The sequence below is a fragment of the Thamnophis sirtalis genome, unplaced genomic scaffold (assembly GCF_051295495.1).
Source record: "Thamnophis sirtalis isolate CommonGarterSnake01/CBP01778 unplaced genomic scaffold, rThaSir2_p1.2 scaffold_13, whole genome shotgun sequence".
In the NCBI taxonomy this organism is placed as follows: Eukaryota; Metazoa; Chordata; class Lepidosauria; order Squamata; family Natricidae; genus Thamnophis; species Thamnophis sirtalis.
In genome coordinates, this window is record NW_028261393.1 from 62620 (window position 1) to 85791 (window position 23172).

The window sequence follows — 23172 nt, forward strand, 5'->3', positions numbered from 1 at the left end:
TCAAGATGGCTGTGGCCCAAATGGTGCCGGCTGCATTTCGCTCATCAGAGCTCCACTATTTTCCACCACAATGTCAACCGGGAGTTTTCACTGAGCTCTTTTCTTTCTTAGCCGATGCTGCAGGTGCAAGGATGAAGTGTGGAAGGATGCCACTCCACAAATAGTGCAGAGCATTACTAGGAAAGAGAGAACTCCTGCAAGCCCAGCTGCCTTCCAGTACACTCGCTCACCGCTTATGGGCCCCCTGAACAGAACTGCTGCACCCCTGGCTACTGCACGAGGCGGCAGATTACCTGTGGATCAGGTGTAGTTCAACGGGAGAAGCCAGTATGCATCAGGTGCTTTGGAGAATAGCTTGACTCCCTCTTCTTTGTGGCAGCCCCTGAGATATTGGAAGACTGCTATCATGTCTGCCCTGGTCCTTCTTTTCATTAAACTAGACCTGCCCAGTTCCTGCAACCGTTCCTCATATGTTTTAGCCTCCAGTCCCCTGATCCTCTTCCTTGCTCTTCTCTGCACTCTTTCTAGAGTCTCCACATCTTTTCTACATCGTGGCGGCCAAAACTGAATCCAGTATTCCAAGTGTGGCCTTACCAAGGCATAATAAAGTGGTATTAACACTTCACGTGATCTTGATTCTATCCCTCTGTTGATGCAGCCTAGAACTGTGTTGGCCTTTTTGGCAGCTGCTCCACACTGCTGACTCATATTTAAATGGTTGTCCACTAGGACTCCAAGATCCCTCTCACAGTTATTACTATTGAGCAATGTACCACCTATACGGTACCTATGCATTTTGTTTTTCTTGCCTAAATGTAGAACCTTGCTTTTTTCACCATTGAATTTCATTTTGTTAGATAGCACCCAATGTTCAAGTTTGTGAAGATCCTTCTGTATCTTAAGCCTATCTTCTGGCGTGTTGGCTATTCCTGCCATCTTGGTGTCATGTGCAAATTTGATGAGTTCCCCATTTATCCCCTCATCCAAATCACTGATGAAGATGCTGAAGAGTCCCTAAAACAGAGCCTTGGGATACTCCACTGCATACTTCCCTCCATGTAGATGCAGTTCCACTGAGGACTACACATTGAGCGCGGTTGGTCAGCCAGTTATGGATCCACCTGGTGGTGATGCTGTTTAACCCACATTTTTCTACTTTGTCTAGTAGTAGGCTATGGTCTACTTTATCAAATGCCTTGCTGAAATCCAAGTAAATTATATCAACCGCATTCCTCTGGTCCACTAATTTTGTCACTTTGTCGAAGAATGCAATAAGATTAGTCTGGCATGATCTGTTTTTGACAAACCCATGTTGGCTATTACTTTGCTTACTTCTAGGTGTTCGCTAATTCGTTGCTTGATGATCTTTTCCAGAATCTTCCCTGGTATTGAGGTCAGGCTGATAGGTCCTCCAACTACCTCACCTTCCCCGGAAGCCCACAAAAAACATGGTTCTGAAGCAGATTCCTAAGGATATTTGTAAGTTTAAAATCTTTAGTCACATCATAAACTTCCTGCTTCAATGTTCCAAGACTGATGATATTGCATGCAGCTAGGAGATCTATTAATAGTTATGTTGCCCTTTTGGAATCCATCTTCAAAATACAAGGTGAAATTAAGGACCTGGGCTGGGCAACTTTTTGGGGGGCAAAATCCAACCTGCTGCTGTATCAGAAGAGGTTCTACAGCTACAATGAGGCGATTTTGTAGGTATGGCACGGGAAAAATTGGGCAGTGGCTCTTAGGGGGATTGGCCTCTTTACCTGGTTTTAAAGCTGCTTCAACTGGAGTCTTTCGTCAGACACCAGGAATCTTACATTGTTCCAAGCATTTCTAGTAGCCCCCGTCTCACTTTCGGTCCAAATTGCTTTATCTATTCGATAAAGATGTTATCCAAGCCAGCAGCCTTCATTACAGCCTCTCTCCAGTCTTCCGTAATAAATGGGGAGCTTTTCAAAAAACGAATGGACTTCCTTGGTCTTGGAAGCCTAGATCCCTGTTGAAAAGCACCCTTGGGGCAGAAGTGAGCTGGATGATAAGAAAAACCTCCGTAGTCACTTAGTTGTTCCATCCTCATTTCTGGTGATCTTAATCGTCTTTTGGTGGCCTTTGATCCGAATCGCTTTTCTCTGGTTGTTTGATTGGCAGTCACGTTGGCATAAACTCTAGAGCAAGTTGGATCATTATTCAGGCAATCAACAACCTCCACACTTTCAGGCTACTTATGCTGACGCCCAGTTTCTCCATTGTTTTAATCCAGCTTTCTTAGCTTTAGCTATAAAAGTAACTAATGGGAATGTGCTTATGCCCACCTGAGCCAGGTTCTCCCACACCGTTTAATGGTTGCACGTAGGAGAAGAGAGGAGGGGGTGGCACATCATCAGCTCAGCGTTATTACAACTCCATAAACGGTCCAAGCCTTCTTGAATCCCACTGACCCTTTTCTGGCACCAATTTAGTACTGAAGTAGATTCTTGTGGCTAAGCTACAGCAATATAAATCTTCTGACTTGCAGCTAACATACGATCCTGAACTTTTGTGCCGACATCACATCTGATATACAACGGTCAGTTCTGCCTGGTTCAGCTCGGCACCTCACAGGCATCCTGCCATCAAAGGCTGGGAGGGGAGAGGATGGAAGGGCAATAAAGCTGTGTGCGTGTACATAATGGGAGATCAGGAGTGGGGGGGGGGGATGACAGGTGATAAAGACCAGAGCAGCCGCACCCAGCTTGCACTAGGATCCTAAGGCCAGGCACCCTCAGAAATATATGGACAATTCCCAAACATCTCAGCATTCTCAAAACATTTTGGTGAGCTCCAGTTGACTGGAAACGGATTGGGAGGGGAGGGAGGGATGGACTGAGGGCTATCCTTTTTGTATCTTTCCAGCACAGGAAAGTTCAGAGCTGGAGTTTACATGCAACCAACACCTTTAGTAAAAGAACTCTTCGCTTTAACCAAATGGAGTCGAGGGCCTCTCTTTCCTAAGGAATCAGATTGGGGCAGGTCCGACACATCTCCTTGGGCCCCTCAGAAAACCAAGCTGCAGTCCGGAATGGCAGCCTAAGGGAGAGGCAATTTCACTCAGAGCACAGACCACCTCCGGATGTCAGAGTCCAAGCAAACAGTGGACAGAAATTCCCCAAATAACTTTCAGAAGCCACCCAGACATCCAGCTTCCTAATCAGACTTTCAGGTGGCAGCCAACCTCACCTGGGCCAGGAAATGGGCTCATTCCAATGGCCTGAAGCAGAACTTCGGTCCAAAGGGCCTTACATGGGAAGTACCATCTGCAGCACCCCGTCGAGGGGGAAGCATTCCAAAACCAAATAGACTGAGGAACCCCGAGAACACGACTGTCCAGCACATTAAGAGGTCCCAGGCTGCTTGCTGCTGTGGGCCAAAGTGACACGTGGACGCATAGTGTTCAGGTGTTATACCACCAGTGATACCTGGCCCAGAGTCAGTGGATGAACTCACCTGGCATTCCCATCCCCCACCCCCACCCCCACCTGGGGCTTCAGGCTGGCAGTCTTCCTAATTGCCATTAACAAATGAATTGGCCAAGGAGGAAGAAAGGGGCATTGCAACACCAGGGCTCCCACTCCAACCATGATTGATGGGACCAAGAGACCATGGGAAACCTAGATAGTCAAGCTTCAGGCACCACCATGTACTTGTGGGGATGCCGATTGCAGGGCCAAAATAACCAGCGAGAGAAAATCCCTCTGCAATCGAGACTAGTCGGAAGCCTCTACTTAGCTCCTTATCAATGGTCGGCACGGTGGCAGAGCCTTGGCGGAGGGCAGCTGGTTTCTCCAGCGCAGGGCAGACTTCCTTCCTTTCAAGAAATTATTCAAGCTTTCATCACTTCCACTCCAGCAATGATCTTCTGCGGCCAGACACTCCGTTCCCGAGACATGTCCACGAGGTCTCTCTCCTCTCCCCACTTGCACTTCTGAGGGGACCACGGAGCAAGCAGGAAGACAAGACGCACGCAAGCTTTATTGTCAAGAAGTTATTTACTTCGTACATGATAATGGGGAAGCCCGTGGCGGGAAGAGTGTCCTCACGCTCTCCCTGGGCCCAGGTCACTCCTCCTACACCAAGGACTGGGCTGGAGAGAAGACACTACTTTTCCCATCCAAGGGAGATTGCAGAAGGCTGGGGAACAGAACTGCAGCCCCCACCTGTCCATGATTGGTGTGTTAAGAGCACTAAAGGGTGATGGGGGGGGGGCAGGTGGCTGGATCAGGCCAAACGTCTGGAGAGTGTTCAAGAGTGACACAAACATGCAGAACGCATGTGCGTGTCACAACTGTAGCCACAGCTCTGACGGTCTGGCTCAAGTTCTCGGCGGGCTGCCAGCTGCATTTCAACCAGCCCTGGGAAAGAGCCATCGGGGTTCAGCCTCTGGGGCCTCAATCTCCAAGTGCTCCTGGCGGACAGGAGAGAAAAAGTCACCACGCACGAAACGGCAATTGGAAGGTGGCTGGCCACAGGCAAAGGCCTGTTAAAGGGGGATCCTGAGGCCACGCAACCCCCTTCGGCCCACGACCAAATTAACCAGCCTCCGATACTTGTGCACTGCGTAGGGCCACAAAGTAACCAAGCTAACTGCTTTGGGACAACACGCCAACACATCACAAAGCTTAAAATCAAGCAAGCTGAGCACATTCTGCAAATGGGCTGCTGAGTTTCAAGGCAAGCTGGTTAAGCAGGATCTTTGAAATCAGCCTTTTGGAGGGACCCTCAGTTTTCAAACTGAAATTGTTCCTTTACTGATTTTCTTCTCCTTTCCAACTTCTTAGATGGGCAAGAATTGCCGTTATGAACTATTTATTGTTCTGGTGGCCTTTCAGGCTGAAGAGCAGCAAAAATGCCCCAAAGTAATGATAAAATGCTGCATGGATATTTTAAATCTTAAGCTGAAATCCCAAATATAACTCTTATTTTGATTTCTGGACATGAGCACATCAATAATTTTAAAAATCACAAAGACGTTAATGCAATGCATGCCGGAGGACTCTGCTATTAAATTTAGCGAGGTATCCACTGGCAGTAGTGCTTTCCTTGAAATGTTCACCTAACAGAGAGCAGGCAGCCCCTCCAGTGAATCAGAAGAAAACTTTTTTTGGGGGGGGGGGTTTGCCATTCGTCTCCACTCCCTCCTTCCACAAATCAAGGCCCACCTGCCATCTCCTTAGGAAAGGAAAAGCAAGATTCCCTGCCCTTTTGCAGCTGCTCACGAGAACAGAGCCCCAAGTTACACCTGACCGTTTTGCCTTCTGCACCCCTTGGTGGAGTTTAGTGGGGGCCACCTGTGATGCTGTCAACGGTTGCCCCCCACCACTGGGGTAAAGCAGATCCTCTCCCCAGGTAATCAAGGGATGGCAGATGCCTGCAGCCTAAAAGGAGGAGCTCAAGGAAACGTACACTTTTAAGGAAGCTACAGGAATGAGGCAGGCACCTGCTTCTCCGAGGCTTAAAGGGTGCAGGGGACGCCCTTGGCCGGGGCCTTAAGGCGGCCCTACTGCAGCTTCCCAAACGGGAGGTGGGTTCAAGGCCTTTGCACAGAGCTTCTTCCAGCTACAGTCGACTCAGCAGGGACGGAGCTGGGGGGGGGGGGGGTGTTCCTCCCTCAGCTCCGGGGGTGGGGTGGGGGGAGAGGAGGCAGGCCAGGAGGAGCCCCTAAAGGAGCCCACGATGCCAGAGAGTCTACTCACCCCCGTCTTCCACCTCTTTGGGCATTTCTGCATCCATTTGTATCTCTGCCTCCAGGGCTCTGGGGGCAGCAGAAGCCGCCCCTCCTGCAGGGGGGTCCGTGGGAAGGGATCCCTGGGCTGCCAGTGGTAGCAGGGGACCCACTCCTGCAGGAAGGGAAGAGGAGCACTGATTGGCATCCCGTAGTAAGATGCACCCCGGCTCCTACCCCACCTCTCCAGGGTTGCCTCAGGAGCCCCCCACCTTTAGGATGGCCCCGCCCTTTACCAGCAATGCCAGCAGGCAGCTCCTCCTTGGGTGTAGCCAAGGGGCTTTGGCTACTGTGGCTGGTCCGGGGAGAACGCTTCTCCATCTCTTCCCCCCAGTCGGACACAGGCTCGTATCCCTCTGCTGGCCCCAAGGGGGTCAAGGGTGCCCCCTCCGTGGCTGCAGCCGCTCGAGGTGAAACAGAGCGAAGGGTGGGCTGTTGTCTGGGCTTCCTCGGGGGCAGGGGGGAGCAGGAGGAACGAGGCCCATCTTCCCCCGAGGAAGAAGCCTGGCTGCTGTTGGCTTCCGGTTCTTCTTCTTCCTCCTCCTCCCCGCTGACGTCCTCCCACTCATCCTCTTCCTCATCCTCTTCTGTCACTGCTCCTATTTGTGGCTCTGTCTGGGGGATCACAGGGCAGGAGAGAAAAGGATCACAGGGGAGATCTGAGAACCCCTTTTGACTCAATCGTGGACTGCAGTTGACTAGAGGAGACGTCTCTTTAACCCCGGTCCAGGGAAGAGCTCCCCAGAGGCCCACCGGGGTCTCCCAAACTGGTTTGGGGAGGAATAAGAAGCACCTGCAGCCCTTCCCACCTGCATCCCAGAGGCAGCCTCCGCCTTATTCTCTCCCGCAGATGTAGGCAGCCTCCGGTCGGCTTCCTCCTTTTCCCACCGGTTGTCGTGCATGCTGCAGAGACAAGCCAACGCTGAGCCGAGAGTCTCGCGCCAGGGCAGGAGCAGGAAGGCCCTCCTCCGCCGCCGTTCCCACCCTCCCGGCCCTTCTTCACCTGTAGGACTTGGGAGGACTTCCTCGGGGGCGCCCACGCCCTCGGATCTTCCAGTGCCGGTCCCCAGGCTGCCCGACCATGAACTCCCCAAAGGTGGGCGGTTTGGGAGGGTGCTTGGAGTGCGCTAGAACAGCAAGGAGGTCAGAGGAAGACAGGGGCCCTCAGGTGGGGCTCAAGGGGAGGCGATGCTTGCCAAACACCCACTCTCCCTCCCGCGACACCAGTCCCTTTGCCCACGGCTCCTGTTCCCTCCTTACCCTGCTTGTCCATCGATGAGCCTCGAGGCTCACTGCCTTCTTTCAGCCTGCGGAGACGAGAAGCAGCCAGATGTAAGGGAGACCCTCCCACTCCTGCAGCTGAGCTGCTCCAGCAACCACCTCCTGACCCTCCCGCTTGGGGCACCTACGCAGGCTCTGTCTTCTCAGCATCCCATTCTCGGCGCCACTCCCCAGTGGGCTGGCGGTGCCGGGCCAAGCGATCCCGGTCAATCTGCTCCCGTTCCTGCTTCCAACGAGTGTACTCGGCTCGTTCGCGGCCAGTCATGGAAAGCGTCATATCCAAGGGTGCCTTAAGGCGCCTGCGCCGGCCACTGCCCCGCCCCTGCCAGGAGAGGCCAGATGAGGCCAGGGCCCGCGCACACACGCACGCACGCGCACACACACACACACACACACACACACACACACACACACACACACACGGCTTGGGTGGGGCGTCCAGCAGAACCTCCCAGCTGGGGGTGCAGAGAGCTGCCTTGCATATATATATCTATATATATGTTTCTCAAACGCACCAGTAAGGGCTGCTCCTTGTCTGGCTCCAGGCCCGTCTTGACCTTATCAAAGTCGGCGCCCCCCCAGTTCCGGACATGGCGGCGGCTGCCCTCCCTCCGGCCGGCCTCAGAGAAGGCGCCGCTGCGCCGTGGGTCGTCCAGGAAGTTGCGGACCGGGTTCTTCTCTAACAGCCCGTCCTGCCGAGGGGAAAGCAGCGGGGCCTGAGCCGAGCCGAATCCGGGGCCGCCGCCTCCCCACTCGCTCCCCATCTCCGGCGCCCCACTCACCCGCTGCCCGCGCTCGTACTCGGCGATCTTCTCCATCTCCTCGTTCATCTGCTCGATGTTTCGCCGCCGCCGCTCCTCCCACTCCTGCGGAGGGAAAGAGCCCTGCAAGCGCCCCGCCGCCGGATACCCCCCGCCCGCTTCCCCCACCACCACCCCTCGGCCACCGCCGCTTACCTGGGAGCGCCGGTCGCCTCCGGCCAGGCCCGCTCGGCCCCGCGGCCGCCGCCCTCGCTCGCCTCGCCCCCGCGGGCCCTCGCCATCCGCGCCCGGCCCTGCCCAGCCGGCCTCGGCTCGAGCGGGGCGGCCTCCGGACTGCGGCTCCCCCGGGGGACCCCTTGCGGCGGCAGCGACGGCCTTCGTCCCGAGCGCCCGCCGCTCCTGGCGAGAGAAGCGGGGCGCGTGAGGCTCGCCCGACGCCCGCCACCTCCCAGCCAGCCCCGGCGCCCCCTCCGCCCGGCCTCACCTCCAGCTGGGCGGCCTCCGGCTCCCCTCGGCGCCTCTCGGGCTGCCCGGCAGCCTCCGCCGAGCGGGTCTTCCGCGCCCCCGTCACGGCTACGCCCTCCCGCTCGGCCTTGCGCCGGTCCTCCTCGATCTCCTGCGCGGCCAAGGAAGAGGCGCTGAGCCGGGTCGCCCGGAGCCCCCACCCCGCCCGCCCGGAGCCCCCCGCCCGGAGCCCCTCGCCCACCTGGTAGCGGCGGATGAGCGCCTGGTTCTTGCGCCGCAGCGCTTCGATGCGCTTGTCCAGCTCGGCGTCCTTCTCCTCCCGCGAGCGCAGCTCCAGCGAGGCGGACTGCAGGAAAGAAAGGAGAGCAGCGGGAGAACCGGCGCCTCTTCCCCCCCCCCGTGACCCCCCTCCCCACGCGACCCCCCCCCCCCCGCCTACCATCCTCCGCGCCGGACCCGAAGCGCCCGGGCGCCCCGCACGCGCCCCCCCCCTCGCCGCCTTCCCACCGCGGACCCGCTTCCTTCCGGAGTTCTTGCTGCGCGCCGCGCCGTCCCTCGAGCGCCACCCCTCGGTCGGAGGTCGAGTCGTCGCCATAGGCGGCCGCCCGCGCCTCCTGGGAAGGGCCTGCCCGGGAGGCTCCCGTCCCGCTGGGGCTGCAGGTCTAAAGCGCCCTCATCCGCTGGCCGCGGTCGAGGCGCTTCTTTCCGCCCAAGGAAAGGCCGGGCGAACCGATGGCCCTTGGGCCCAAGCCGAAGAGACCTAGGGAGGGGGCAGCGAGAACAGAAGGTAGTCCCGCATCTTGTACCTACACACTACAGTTCTCCAAAACAAGACTTCACTTTTATTAATGCTGGACATCATCCTGTTCGGTTTAGCCGGCGTTCAAGCCTGTTGAGGTTACACCTCAGCCAAGAGCCTAGAGTGCATCCTTGGCAGTCTGATCCAGCAGCCCATTTGCACAGTAGCTAGCTTCAACAAATCCCTTCAGAAGCAGGCTCCCTGCCAACAATGTTACAGGAGGCAAGAGGAGGGCTTGGGTTACCAAACTGGGAATTATATTATCAAGCAGCAGCGTTATCATGGATAACAAAATGGATTGTACTGAGAAATACAAGGTTATTGACATTGGAGGAACATGACTTACAGGTGGGTTGGCATGCCTTCCTATGGTATGGGAAAAACAAGATACATGGTTATTTTCAAGGACATTATATAAGCAATGTTTTATTATTAGTATGGGAGAAAGTTAGAGAAAAACACTATGTAAAGATACCAGCTTGGCTTTCGACAATGGAAGCATTAATACATCCACATATTACTAATATGGAAAACATTGTTAGATATAAAGATATTTTGACAGAAAAGGGGGAACTTATAAAGAAAGAAGATTTAGAAGAACAAGGGTTTGACATAGTTTGGTACACACAATTGCAGATACCGTCTAGATATGAAAAAGATACTAAATTATATGGTTTTCACATGGAGATGACAGAATTGGATAAGATACAGGAACAGAAGAGGGGATGATTTAAAAATTGTATAGCTACTTATTGCATGTTAAACTAGAAGAACAGGTAAAAGAAACAATGATAGTGCAGGCAATTTTTTTTGGATATTCGATAGAGTTAGATAAATGGCAGCAACTATGGGAACGAAATTAAAAATGAACAATGGCAACTGCATATAAAAAGAATTTGTACAAAATGTTTTATAGATGGCACATGTCACTTGAAAGATTGGCAGAAATGTTTAAAGACAAATCAACCAAATGTTGGAAATGCCACCAAATGCCCGGGTCATATTATCAAATGTAGTGGACATGTATAAAAGCGAAAAAATACTTGGAAAGAATTCAAATGCGGTTGGAGAAGATGACGCAGCAACATATTGACTTAAAATCTGAATTGTTCTTGTTTGGCATCTTACAAGGCAAATATAGTAAAGAAAATGTATATTTGATTATTCATGTAATAACTATGGCTAGAATTGTATTTGCATAAAATTGGAAAGCTGAAGAAATCCCTAAAGATGAAAATGTGATTATGAAAATATTAGATTTTGCAGAATCTGATTATTATAATATATGGGGGTTATTTTATCATTGGTTAGAAAATGAATGTGGATAAAAAGTGTAAAATTGAATAATTTAGGAAGAGAAATGTTATAACAGGAGATATGTTAAGTTGTAATGAGCCAGCAGTGTGCAGCAGCTGCCAAAAAAGCCAACACAGTTCTAGGCTGCATCAACAGAGGGATAGAATCAAGATCACGTGAAGGGTTAATACCACTTTATAATGCCTTGGTAAGGCCACACTTGGAATACTGCATTCAGTTTTGGTCGCCACGATGTAAAAAAGGTGTGGAGACTCTGGGAAGAGTGCAGAGAAGATGATTAGAGGACTGGAGGCTAAAACATATGAGGAATGGTTGCAGGAACTGGGTATGTCTAGTTTAATGAAAAGAAGAACTAGGGGAGACTTGATAGCAGTGTTCTGATATCTCAGGGGCTGCCACAAAGAAGAGGGAGTCAAACTATTCTCCAAAGCATCTGTGAGCAGAACAAGAAGTAATGGGTGGAAACTAATTAAGGAGAGAAGCAACTTAGAACTGACAGAACAATTAATCAGTGGAACAGCTTGCCTCCAGAAGTTGTGAATGCCCCAACACTGGAAGTCTTTAAGAAGATGTTGGATCGCCATTTGTCTGAAAAGGTATAAGGTTTCCTGCCTAGGCAGGGGGTTGGACTAGAAGACTTCCAAAGTCGCTTCCAACTCTGCTATTGTATTATATTGTATTGTATTGTAATGTTAAAATAAGAATAGATGTGTATAAAGAATTGGTTGATAAAGCTATAACTATTATGATACCCAAAAAAATGTTCTCAGATGACACACTGATTGATGATGAAATGTTTTTTTTAAAGGAAAAAAAAGTTTTATAAACAAAAGAAGCAGTAGCAGGCCCACTGCCATCAAGGTTAATGGCCAGTGTGGAATTCCAAACTTTAATTATACCTTGTATAATTATATAATTATAATAATTATTATAGATCATTTTTTCTCTCCTTATTTTTCCAGGATTCTAATTCATTTGGTAACCTCTAAGTCTAGTATTTTGGGAGGGTGAAAATAGCTTATCCTTGTTTACCTATATCGTGCATACTTTTGTAGCTCTCCATTCATCTCCTCCCATTCATCTCCTCCACATTCATCTCCTTGCTAAACTAAAACGCCCCAAACGGTGCACCCTTTCCTCTTGGGGAAGTCACTCTGACATCTGGATCATCCTCTGAACTGTCTCTAACTCCACTATTTCCTTTTGGAGCTGCAGCTATGGCACATAATGTTCCAGATGCGCTTTAGGATAAGATAATGCAGGACCATTGACAAGCAACCTGCTTGGTGAGCAGATGCACATTGAACACACTGCAGAGTCTCTAACCTGCACAAGCAGATCCTGAGAAACCTATGACGATCGCCCATCAGTTGCATGGCTAATTGGGAAAAGTCCTCTTCACATCCTTTCTCAGTAGATTTTCCATAAGCCACTGTTGCTTCTTACTCCTTCCAATCGTAATTGTAAAATATTTCACAAAGGCTAACGGGAGGCAATATTTGTAGCTCAGGGTCAAACCGTGGGGTCCTCGATGCTCTCTGAGCTTACTAACTAGATAATATGGACATTCCTTAGTTGTGTAATGAAACTTCTGGCAAGCTCAGAGAACACCGAGGACCCTCCACCATTCATGCACAGGTAAGGACACAACTACTTCCATCACATTTCTTCGGAACAAGGCTGTGACTATTCTTGACTCTCCTCCCAGCAGCCTTGGGCTTGGCTGGCTTCCTCCAGCTGGCTTTGTGTCCCCAATTCCTGCTCTTTTCCCCCAGTTATTATTTTAACACCGGGTGGCCTTTGTGCCGTCCCCTGAGGCTGGCTGCTCCTGCAACCATGACTCCATCATGCCTTCCTGGGTGTTTTTAAAGAGGGGCTCCAGTTGGCTGCATTCCAGGCAGCCCTTTCCTCCTCCCAGTTCCCACCAAAGGTGGAGGCCATCCCAGCAGCCATCCCAAGCAGCAGCCGGGATGGCTTAAGGGGATGGCGGGGCTGCAGAGCACCCAAGGAGCTGCCATCTCCTCTGATCCCATCGGGATGTAACGGGAAGACTGCAACCCCAGGAGGCTCTTCAGCCGCAGAGGCCGTTGCCCCGGCCCCAGCGATAGCATCCAGCTCTCCTCTTCCTGGCTGGGATAGGAGGCTCAGACCTGCCAGCGCTCGCCCGCCGGCCTTCTGGGCCGGTTGCTGCTCCTCCGAGGAACAGCCGCGGATGCTGTTTCCATGGCAGTTGCTTTTCCTGCTGGGATGGTCAGCCCGGATTGGCTGCGGCGGTGGAGTGGAAGAGGGTTGGAGGGGCGGGAACCAAACGCCGCCGCGCTTCTGCTGTTGCTGCACCGGCGGCGAAGGCAAAAGAGGGGCGGGGGCGCGGCTCCCTCTTGAAATGGGTTGGGCTGGCAAAGTGCAACGGGAAGGTCGGGGCCCTGGAGACGCTCTCGGGCCGCTGAGCGGGAGCAGCTCCTGGGCAGCCCAGACTCCGCAGCCCAAGAGGTCTCCGGAACGCCGTCGAGCCCCTGGAGCTCTTGGTCTAGCCGGCCGGGCAGGCATCGGAACCGGGGAGCGCCGCTCCGAGGCCCGCCACTGTAAATGCCGCGGAGTTGGAGGGCCCGCCATCCACCGGGCCCCACCTTCTCCCCAAGCACATGCAGCGAGGCCAGCAGCCCCAACTGTCTCCGGCCCGCGAAGCCGCCGTCTGCCAGCGCCCCTGGCCTCCTCGGCTGGTCGGGGGGGGTGTGTGACCGCACCCACCGGCCGCGTGTTGCCTGGTTTCTGGGCTGCTGGCAGGCGCTTCCCTGTGGAAACAGACACCTGCCAGCCGCTGAATGGTTGAGCCCCACCCTCGATGGCCAATGGAAGCGCCGGCGCCGCAGAGAAACATAAAACGGCCAAGGGGGACCGGCGGGGCTCGTGGCCCTGCGCAGGGCATCCCTCTCCAGGCAGCCGCGACGCTCCCCTGGCACCCCCGGATGCCCTTGCCCCGTGGGGTCCCAGCCTAGATCCTGGTACGTTCGGAGCGGTGCTCCAACTGCCAGAGGTCAGCCTTCGAGGCCCCGGGAGATTCCCGGCCTCGCCGCCGCGCTCGGCCAGTCAAAAACGAGCCTCCCCGCATCCTTTGCGCGGACGGGGCTCAACGGGCCAATTCCGCCCGCCTTAGGCGGAGAGCGCGGCCAACGTGCCCCGCCAACTGGAGGCGGACGAGAAGGCCTGGCGAGCCGTCCGGGTAGCTCGGCGCTGCCTCTCCCGGACCATCCCCCACTCCCCGGGAATGACCTCATCGCGAGGCGGCCTGCGCAGGGAGGGATGGAGGGAGGCTGTCACTGGGCAAATTCACTTGCGCCGCAGCCGCCGAGGCGAGGCGTTCGTCCTGGGCAGCCCGGCGCATGTGCCAGCCGACCCCCCCCCCCCCAGAAGCAATAAACAGTGATGTCAGCGTGGGGTGGGGGGAGAGCGCAACAGAGACAGCAGCAAAAGCGCCCCCTGCAACCCTCCGCCTCGCGTCGCCATTGGCTGCAGCCCGGCTCCAGTCCCGGCGACGCGGCGCTCGTTGGCTCGGCGGTGGTGGGGCTCAGCCAGCCAGGCAGCGGGATCCCTCCACCGGAGGTCACGCGAGCAGCAGCTCGGGGGAGGAGGGAGGCCAGCGAGCGAGCGGCGACAGCCCCGCCCCGGCGCAGGGCCCACTAGTGCCTGAATGCCGCGCGACCCTTCGCTGCGCGCCAGCTCGGCAAAAACAAACGAGCCGTGGGCGAGCCTGTCCGGAGCTGTGCTCCGTGCTCAACGCCTCTGAAGGCTCAGCCCGGGCCAGGGAAGCGGTCCGACGGCTCTGGCCGGCAGCCGACAGGAGGAAGCGCTGTCCCCTCACCGCTTTCCCAGCGGACTGGCCGGTGCTGGCGGGCGGCGCGGGCGGGCCTGGGCCCTTTGCTGGAGAAGAGCCTCCTTTTTCGGCCCAGTCGGGGGCTTAACAGAGTGACCAGAACCGGCCCCGCGCACTGTTGGAGCAAAGAGGGGCTCCTGCTGTAGGGCATCCCCATAAAGACCCACTAAAGCCCCGCGCCTTACCCAAGGGCCTCCCGGCTAAAACAACCTCTACAACCGCGGAGGAGTCCCGGTCGCCCCTCTGCCCACTTTCCCAGGGAAACCGAAGGCGGCGGGCTCCCAGAAGCGGCTCGGAGGCTGGCCTGGGCCCCTCGCTTACGGACGGGCTCCCGGAGCTTCCCGTCTGCGGGAATCTCCGCTCGGCTCACAGTCCCGCTGTGCCGGCAGGAAAACCCGGGCTCGACTCCACAGAGGTCACCCGCCTTTGTCTGCCCTTTCCCGAACCTCCAGAGACGGGGCTGGAGGGCCGATCGGCCCTGGGAGGGCGAGTTCTGCCCCAAAGATTGGGGGCGCGACCTCAGGTCGATGCGGGGCCGCTACCACGGAGCGCCCTCGCGAGCCCGGCTCCCGCTGTCCCTGAGCTCGTGCCTTCGAGGCCGCCGCAGCAGCGGGGCTGGCCAGAATAGCGGGCGGGGTGGGGACGAGCGCCGAGCCGGAGAGGCGGCCGGGCAGGGCCCCCTCGCCCCTCCCGCGGGGGGATCCCCGGCTCTGGCACAAGTCCGAACTTGCCTGGGGGCGGGGTCGGTGACGTCACGACGGGCGGGGTCTGCGGGCTGGCGGCTCTGCTCCGCGCGGCTGCCTGGCTCGCAGCGAGGATCGTCCCGCCGCCGCGTCCGCTTGCCCTGCCTCGCCCGTGCCGCCGCTTGCGCCGCCCGTGCCAGTCGGAGCCCCGCTACCCCTGAGCCGCCCCGGAGGGTTCATGCAGCTGCAGTAAGTGCGGGAGGACGCCGCGGCGGGCGGGCGGGACTCGGTCCGGGCGGGCGGGCGGGGCACACGTGGCCGCAGCGGGGCTGGAATCAGGGCGTCGCCTCCTGTTGGGGCGGGCAGAGGCCCCCCCGTGCCCAGGGCAACCCTGGAGCCGAGACGAGCGGGTGCCGAACCGCCGCTTGGTTTGTTTACAAACACGGGGCTCGGCGCGGCCGTTCTGCTCCGCCCCTTGGCTGGGTCGCCGAGCCTCTGCCGCCTTTCCCGCGGGCAGGCGGGCGCTTCGTGGCTCTGTGCCTTGACCGTTCTTTGCCCGGCAGATCCCCCCGAGCGCCATGGCTAGACCATTGCAGGACCGGAGCCGAGCCCAGCCGACAGCAACTGTGCCCCGGAGCCCAACCTTCCCTGTGGGGGGGACGCTGGCCCTGCCGCCCTCCGTCAGCCGCCCGCCGCTCGCCTTGTCACCCGGGCTGAACTGCCTCTATCGCTGCGGCCGGGCACTGGAGCCTCCCGGGAGCGTCCGTGGTGAGTGCTTTGGCTCCGCGCATCGGCCAGGGTAGCTGATGGTCCCGCCGCCCAGCTTCGTCGACTTTGCCCCAAGCCTTGCCTGGAGCGCGGCCCGACTGCTCTGCTTCTGCGTTGCCTCCGCGGCTGCCCCGACAAGCCACGGCTGGAGCTAGTGCCGTGCTGCGCCTCTAGCGAAGCTTTTTTGGGGGGGAAACCTGCCTCGGCCCCGTCCTGGAGCCTCTCCGGCTTCCCCAGCCCTCTACCAAAGCAGCACCACCGGCAGGACAGCCCTCTGGAGTCCGGGAAGAGGCTGGAGATGGCGGGAGCAGCGGCCGAGGGGGCGGTGCCCGCAGCCTCCACTGGGGTCCTGCCAGGGTCCTCCGCAGCTCCTAGGTGACACCGGGGCAGGCAGCAGCACTGCTGGCATGGGGGTCCCCCCTGCCTGCCCTTGGGATCCCCCAGCCGTGCTGAGTGCAGAGCAAAGCCCTGTCCTGAAATGCCGGCCTTAAGCTGCAGCAGCTCCGGTTGCCAAGGAGATAGGAAGCCCCACTGGGACTGCCTCCCCCACCCCACGCCTCCTGCTCCTGCCGAAAGGACCCCTTGCCCGCCTCACCTCCCTTTCCTTCTCCTCCACAGCCAGCCTGCAGCCCACAGCGTCCTGCGCCCAAGAGGAAGCCCCCACAGAGCCTGAGCAAAGCGCAAGGGGGCTCAATGGGCACCTCACAAGAACCCCGCTCAGCCTGGAGCAGGCCATCGGGGCTCGGCTTCGCCACATGGGAGACTGTTTCCATCAAGACCACGAAGAGAGGGTAAGCTTTGGGGGCAGAGCAATCTCTCCCCCTTGGGGAATCCAGCTTCCTGGCTTGGAGTTGCTGCCGCCTGGGCCAGAAAGGGACCAACCGGGGTGTGGGGTCACGTCAGTGATGCACAGGGCCCAGCCCAGCAGCAATTCAGAGTGTGTGTATATGTGTGTATATATGTATATATACTTGTGTGTTTAAGGCAGCAGCAGCAGCAGCAGGGCGTTTGTCCTTTGGAGCACCTGGATAGGGAGTGGGAGTGATCAGCCCTGTCGCCGCTCAAGTCTTTCCTTGTGTCCCCCTCTGGCAAATTTAGGAGCGCAGGCCTCGGGGAGCCCTCTTGGCCCACTTGTACCACCTGGTCTTCCACCTACTGGGCATCTTGGACAACCTACCTGCCAGGGGGTGACAGAAGAGCCTTGGAGCGGAGAGCCATCCACTGAGCTGCTTTGGGACTTCTCTTCCTGCTGGCCAGGAGAACGGCAGCCTCGGTCGAAGAACAGATGCCCGCCAACAGCCGGCCTCGAACTCACCATGCTCGGAGTTTGCCCCCAGCCCAGCAGTGCCTTATGGGGAGCTGCACGGATGGGTGGGGGTGAGACAAGTTAGCACTATGTGAATATTTTCCACTGAGCTTGTGGATTCGCGGGTTGGGGGAGAAGAAAATTGCACTTGCCACCTCAACTCAAGAGGGGCGGCCGACAATGGCCGCTGTAAATAGGCCCTGGACTCTCTTATGCAGAAGAGGTAGGGGGGGGGGAGGGGGCGGCGAGAGAAGAGAACCTGCACACGGGTGCAGCTGCTGCTGCTGCTGCTGTGTGTACATAGACAGTCTTCATGCCTGCGCACAGGATACAACTGGGTGCTACCTGTACATACCTGAGGGGTTGGTTGTCCGTATCTTGTGGAGAGGTGGAAATTTTTTTGTATATTTCCTTTTCAATAAAACCGGATGAAAGCAGAAACGGCACCAGCCTCTTTTATCCTATGGAGCAATGTAGGCCAAGGAGGTGCCGATGGGTGAGGAATGGCCATCCCCCCCCTCCCCCCCCCATGCTTGTGGGAGAACAAGAACTGCAAGGGGAAGGAAGGGCGGGAGAGGGGAGCCAGGCCAGGCTGGAAAGCTGCTCTCTTTGCAAGGAAACCGAGGGGCAGCAGCAGCAGCACCAGGCATCATCTCTTCTGAAGCTGCACCTTCCTTCCCCAAGGCTGGGGGACCCTGTTCTCTTCCCCCCCCACCACCATTTAAAGGGGATCTTGTGAGGAAATCACTGCCAGAGAGACTCGGTAACCAAATAAGTATTTATTTGGGCTAAGATGGGAAGAGACGTGAGGAGGGGTGGCTGTTCAGGAAGGGAATCCGTCACTAAGCCCACATAGTTCAGGATGGGAGGGTGGGGGCCAGGCACTCTACCACCCCGCTGCCCTTCATGCCGTTGAAGAAGAAGAAATTGTTGAGGGGAGGGTCCCGCTGTGAGAGAGCCTAGAAATAAGACAAAATACAGGCAGGATAAGGCAGGCCTGCAGGCAGCAGGAAGCCCTTTGTGCCCCTTCTGCCCTGTCTGCCAACGAAGACCCTCTTGATAGGAAAGCTCTGCGGAGCAACAGGGTTCGCTTTCCCAGTGCTTCAATCCATCCCACCCACCCCCCACGCAGGGGAGCCCCTTTGCCAAGCAGCAGGCAAGCCCAGTCTTGGCCTGGGAGGTGCCTTCCCCAGGAAAGGCTCTGCTGCCTTCAGTTCAGGACCAGAGGCGGCCGGGGGGGGGGGGGGGGAGGGTGAGCGGGGGGGGGGGGGGCAGAGAACATACCTTGACAGCCTCCTGGCTCAGCACCCCTCCAACCACAGCACAAACGGGGGCCATTTCTGAGAAGCAGCTGTGGATATCAGCAAAGAAGGAAAAGTCAGCCAGGGGGCAGAAAGCCTGTTGCTCCCAGGGGATCACGCAACCCCACATCGGCTGCGGGGGGTCCTAGACAGTTCTGCTAAGGGTACCCCTCGCCCCACAGCTGCCCCCTGCTGGCCTACTCAAAGGGAGGCCACATCCTTTTCTGCATTGGGTCAGCTGGCAGGAACCGATGGAGGCGAGCGGAGGGGGGGTTTCTCCGGCCACTTCTTCCCTCGTCCTCCCAGAAGGCTAAAGAGGAAATGGGGGCCAGCATCGCCCACCGCTCTGCATTGGCTGCTGGACCCACCCAGGGGAACCAGCGCCTGCTTTCTGGCCCACACACACAGCGTCCTGAGCCAGTTTTTCTACAGGATGCCCATCCGCTGCCAAGACCACGTCTCGCTCTTTGGTCCCAAGGCCGAGGGGAGGGGGCTGTTGACCCACGGCAAGGCTGGCCCCCTAATCTGGCTAAAGGAAGAAAGGAGGCCCCTGCCTGGCAAAGTCGTCAACAATCAGGTCAGTTCCAACACCCAAGGAGGCCAGCACAGCCAAGCGCATCTGGCGCAGCGCCTCTGCATCCTCCTGGTAGCTCAGCGGAGAAGGGTCTCGCCCCTTTTCTGTCCGGAATTTGAAAAGCACTGCAACAGGAAGAGACCACAAATAGCCTGTTTTGCAAGGCATACCCAGTGTGCCCAGAAGCCTGTAAGACTGGCACCACACCTGGCTCCCCCCTTATGTAGAGGCACCCATCTCTGCTCCCCTTAACCTGTCGAGAACCGCTGCTATTAAGCCAAAAGGCCGTGACCGCACTATGCCAAGTTTCATCTGGAACATCTCCATGTTCACGCAGCAGCACATGCACGAAAGCCTGTTTCCTGCCCTGACCCCTTCTGACATTCTTCTTCCCCACAACCAATGACACCAAAGAGGACCTGCGGGTGACCGAAGAACAAAGAGGAACCGGACCAAAAAGCTAGTTTGGTCGAGAGATGAAGGCACCAGGCTGAAAAACTGGGAGGGTGCCAGTTCGAGTTCTGCCTTAGACATAAAAGGCACCAAAAAGCTGAGTTAGGTCGTTTTCTTGCAGACATTTCAGGACCAAACTAGGTAACCTCATCAGTGCTAGTGAAAGCATGGAAGTCAGCTGTGTGACTTAGGGGCAGTCATTCTCTTTCAGCCCCCCCCCCACCCCCCCCAACAGGGTTGTCATTCCGGAGAAATAGGGAGATGGAGAAGTACCAGGTGTGTTCGATGTTTGACTTACTTATACAAATATTAAGTCGGGATTTTTAAAAGCCTTTTTAAAAAAGGCATATAATTTGGTTTCTCAGTAAGAGAAGAGGCGACTGCTGCCCCCACCCAATGGCCGTGGTGAGGTTAGTATACAAAGCCCTGATTTAATCTGGGCAGCCTCAGAGCCTTCTCTTGCCAATTGTACCAGGCTTTGGGCACAACTGAGGCTTTAGGCTCCAGCCACCAGGGCAGGGAAACTGGGGCTTCTAAAGCCAGGCCCTACACCTTGCAACGCGCAGGCCGTCCAGCTACATCGTGGAGGGAGGGGCCACTGCACTCTCTATGAATGCCTGGCCTGTTCCAGGGCCAATTCCCAGGGCGCTTTGCTTCTCCCTTGGACCACAAGGAGCTCACATGCCCGTCAGCTGGAGACTCCTCCATTGTCTGCTCCAGTGAGGAACCACATGATCCAGAAGGGAACACTCTCCTCCTAACCTGCCGTCCCACTGCCAGGCCAGATCTTGGCACAGGATTCCATCTCGGCTGCAGCTCTCACCTTGCAACAGGAAGTAATCGGGGGCAGTCCGCTTCAAGGCTGCTTTGGCCCCTTCACTGCTCCAACTGAGAGTCAGGGCATCTTTTAGGAGGCAAAAATGAACATTCTGGGGGGAAGAAAAGGACAGTGAGGCAACAGAGGCATTCAATCAGCTTCACTTCACCTGAAGGATGCTTTCAGCAGGTACCACCCCAGAAACTAAGGAGATGCACCAGGATCCGGGAGTTAAGGATTTTAACTTAGAATAACTTTATTGACACTTTAATTTTATTGTAACTCTGCGTTACTGTACAATTTGTCCGGCTGTCTGCCTCATTGGCTCTGTTCGCAGGCAGCTCCAGTGAAGGGCCACCTATAAAGTGAAGGCAGCATTCTGGGAGTTGCCGAGAGGGTCTCCTCTGCCTGAAAGAGATGGGGCAGCGGCAGCCTTTTCTCCTGGCAGAACTCAGACCCTTTCTAGCAAACAGGAACGTACAGATGCAGATGTGTGGGTGGCTCCCTCCTTGGGATCCACAACACAAATACAAGATCACTAAGATCACCAAGCATTCAGTAGAATAAAGATATCCAAATAGCCAGTAGGAGATCCCGCTTGATGTTTTTCATTCTACCATTAAACAGCAACTGGTTTTCTAAAATCCTATCAGTGTGATGACATATTATCTTAAAAAAATTGAGGCCAGAAATTTGGGGGCTTCAACTAGAGAAATTTCAGAAGCCACCAGGGGCTAGTAGCCCCTCATTGGTTGTGTGTCTTCAAACTCTTTTGAGCGGAGCATAGAGAACTACATCTGCCATCTGTAATATTTTAGAGATTAATGGGATATTCACTCTGCAATCCAATTCTTCTCTGCTATCCTATGTCGATCCAAGCTCACATCGGCATAGAAGCCCAAATGCATAGATCATGGTTTTCACCTGACAAATGCATTCAAGTGCATTTCTGCACTTTCCATTTCAACCCTTAAGTCCTTGGTGTCAATACAGGTTTGACTGATGGGTCAACCTCCCTAGAATGGCAAGCCATGACCAACTGAGGAACGAACCGAAAAGTGTGCAAGAAGCTGCCCCATGAAGTTCTCCTTTGCAGCAGGCTTTCAAATAAGCTTGCCTGGGTCTGTCACAGACGCTTTAGTAGATCGTGCCCTGCGCAGGGGTTAGACTAGTTGACCTTCTCAGATCCCCCAAAGGCCAAAAGTAACTGTGACATGGGAGGCCAAGCAAACAGTGGAAATCTGCAGGACAAGGGTAGCTTGCCTGATGGGACTCTCAGCTGCAGGGAGTCCGTTTATAGCTTGGCCGTGAAAGGCATAAAACCTCCTACACCGCAAACAGAAGAAGAGCAGGCTCTGAAAGGAGGAGGGGGCCCACCCCCCCCCCCACCTTCTATGCTCCACAGACACAGGCTTCACCCACCTTCTTCACCAGGACTGTCTCTGCAACACCCAGTTTGGCTTTCTTGGCATCAGGGCCGCCCTGTCCTTCCTGGCTGGCTTTGGTAGCTTTTGTCTTTTCTCTGTAAAGCAGAGTCAGGCAGCGACCAGGGAGGTTAATATAGGAACGGCAGCCTTCTTGTCTTCCAGTACAGATGCCCAAGAGGGCCCACTCTTGGACTCTTAGCCCCTCCCTGCCAGTTGTCTCATTCAGCCCCACAGGCCTCAGATACAGGTGTCAGCCTCAGATTCCAAGCCAAGAGAAACTCACTCAACAAATTCATGTTCACCCAGGTTGGCAAACATGTAGCCGTGGTAGCCAAAGACGTCACCGGTGAAAAACTTGATGCCGTGTTTCTTGCATATTTGGTCCACCTTCAGAAGGACTTCCTGAGTGCAGCATGTCAGGCAAACCTGGAAGGCAAAAGACACCAGAGAGGACTTTGTCTCACTGACCGAAAAAGTCTGGCCCAAGCCGGTGCAACTCTTTTCTCTTCCCCTGAACAGAAGATCATTCTCCGGGGTCTTCCCAGACTTTCCCAGCCTCAGAGAAAGTCGGAGTTTGCTCACCAAACAGGCAGCCCGACCGCCTTGTGGAATTGGTGGGGAGAGAAGGGGGGGGAGAGAAGGGGGGGAGAGAAGGGGGGGGGGGGAGAGAGAGCCCTCCTGGGCGAAAGGTCTGCCAGGACTCACCACATCAAAGCCAGTAAAGAATTCCTCCGGTTTCTGCTCAATATCCTCCGGATCCGCTTTCACCTCCACCATGGGATTGAGGTCCTGAAGACGCTCCAGGGACGCCTCCGCTCTGTTCTTCCCCGTGGAACCGGTTGGGAGCAGGAACTGGCTTCGGGCATCTTCCAGGGACACCTGGCAGGAGGAGGAGGAGGAGGAGGAGGAGGGTCGGGGCATCTTTCCCCTTCGGAGGGGAGAAGCCCCAGAGCCTACCGGGCTCCCTCCACCCGCGCTTCCCTTCCACCCGCACAGCCGAAGAAGCAGCCCAGCCAAACGGGCGGCCTCCTCCTCCTCCTCCTCCCGCGGCGCCCATCGCCACGCGCGCCCCGGCCCAGCACCCCCCCCGCGCTCCCCCTTCGGACCCACCTGCCGGTGGTCGAGCAGCGTCAGCGCCTTCACGCCGGCCAGCGCCAGGTTCTTGGCCACTTCCGCGCCCAGCCCGCGCAGCCCGGCCACCAGCGCCCGAGAGCCGCGCAGCCTGCGGGGCGGAGAGGGAGGCGCGTCAGGGGCGCCTGAGCCCTTCGCCCGCCCCCCCCCCTCCGCCTGTGCCCCGGTTCCCCGCGCTACCGCTTCTGCGCCTCCAGCCCCCAGAGGCGGATCTGCCGGTCGTACTGCGCCGCCTCCTCCTCGCTGATGCCGCCGCCGCTGGGGCGCCGCTTCTCCTCCACCATGGCGCCCGCGCAGCCGCCCCTCCCCGCCTTCCGCTCTTCGCGCCCGGCCGGCTTCTTCGAATGGCGGCGAGGGGGCGGGGCCGAGCGAGGAGCCACGCCGCGCCCCGCCTTCGGGGGCGCCGCGGCCGCTCGGGCGCAGCCGGCAGTTTCCGGCGCCGCTCGGGCGTTTCCGCCGT

At 56.5% G+C, this 23172-nt stretch overlaps 3 protein-coding genes across 3 annotated transcripts; 1 reads left to right on the forward strand and 2 right to left on the reverse strand.

The window, feature by feature from the left end:
- Nucleotides 1-4006: 4006 nt before the first annotated feature.
- Nucleotides 4007-8787, reverse strand: CCDC9 (coiled-coil domain containing 9). Its single transcript, XM_087728425.1, has 13 exons — nt 8705-8787; nt 8507-8611; nt 8285-8416; nt 7996-8199; nt 7822-7905; nt 7555-7731; nt 7168-7361; nt 7019-7065; nt 6762-6885; nt 6568-6661; nt 5995-6373; nt 5730-5873; nt 4007-4441 (listed from the first exon to the last, which is right to left on the reverse strand). Exons 1-13 carry the CDS (start codon nt 8705-8707, stop codon nt 4425-4427), a joined length of 1704 nt encoding a protein of 567 aa, XP_087584551.1. The 5' UTR covers nt 8708-8787; the 3' UTR covers nt 4007-4424.
- Nucleotides 8788-14408: 5621 nt separating this feature from the next.
- Nucleotides 14409-17434, forward strand: LOC148042851 (uncharacterized). Its single transcript, XM_087727650.1, has 4 exons — nt 14409-15184; nt 15499-15703; nt 16322-16494; nt 16802-17434. Exons 1-4 carry the CDS (start codon nt 14780-14782, stop codon nt 16892-16894), a joined length of 876 nt encoding a protein of 291 aa, XP_087583776.1. The 5' UTR covers nt 14409-14779; the 3' UTR covers nt 16895-17434.
- Nucleotides 17435-17773: 339 nt separating this feature from the next.
- SAE1 (SUMO1 activating enzyme subunit 1) lies at nt 17774-23165 on the reverse strand. The gene is made up of 9 exons (XM_087727651.1): nt 22893-23165; nt 22692-22803; nt 22287-22460; nt 21865-22007; nt 21577-21676; nt 20161-20266; nt 18865-19009; nt 18294-18360; nt 17774-17968 (listed from the first exon to the last, which is right to left on the reverse strand). Exons 1-9 carry the CDS (start codon nt 22994-22996, stop codon nt 17867-17869), a joined length of 1053 nt encoding a protein of 350 aa, XP_087583777.1. The 5' UTR covers nt 22997-23165; the 3' UTR covers nt 17774-17866.
- Between the last annotated feature and the right edge of the window lie 7 nt (nt 23166-23172).

What these genes read in the sequence shown, in the direction of transcription:
- LOC148042851 (XM_087727650.1), top strand. Translation starts at nt 14,780, where the DNA reads ATGCGGGGCCGCTACCACGGAGCGCCCTCGCGAGCCCGGCTCCCGCTG. An exon ending in GGAGGGTTCATGCAGCTGCA is followed by an intron (nt 15,185 to 15,498) that starts GTAAGTGCGGGA and finishes TTTGCCCGGCAG; the next exon opens with ATCCCCCCGAGCGCCATGGC. An exon ending in GCCTCCCGGGAGCGTCCGTG is followed by an intron (nt 15,704 to 16,321) that starts GTGAGTGCTTTG and finishes TCTCCTCCACAG; the next exon opens with CCAGCCTGCAGCCCACAGCG.
- CCDC9 (XM_087728425.1), bottom strand. An exon ending in AGTCCTCCCAAGTCCTACAG is followed by an intron (nt 6,662 to 6,761) that starts GTGAAGAAGGGC and finishes TTGTCTCTGCAG; the next exon opens with CATGCACGACAACCGGTGGG. An exon ending in AGGCTGCCTCTGGGATGCAG is followed by an intron (nt 6,374 to 6,567) that starts GTGGGAAGGGCT and finishes GTGATCCCCCAG; the next exon opens with ACAGAGCCACAAATAGGAGC.
- SAE1 (XM_087727651.1), bottom strand. Translation starts at nt 22,996, where the DNA reads ATGGTGGAGGAGAAGCGGCGCCCCAGCGGCGGCGGCATCAGCGAGGAG. An exon ending in AGACAGTCCTGGTGAAGAAG is followed by an intron (nt 20,267 to 21,576) that starts GTGGGTGAAGCC and finishes TCTTCCCCCCAG; the next exon opens with AATGTTCATTTTTGCCTCCT. An exon ending in ATTGTTGACGACTTTGCCAG is followed by an intron (nt 18,361 to 18,864) that starts GCAGGGGCCTCC and finishes TGATATCCACAG; the next exon opens with CTGCTTCTCAGAAATGGCCC.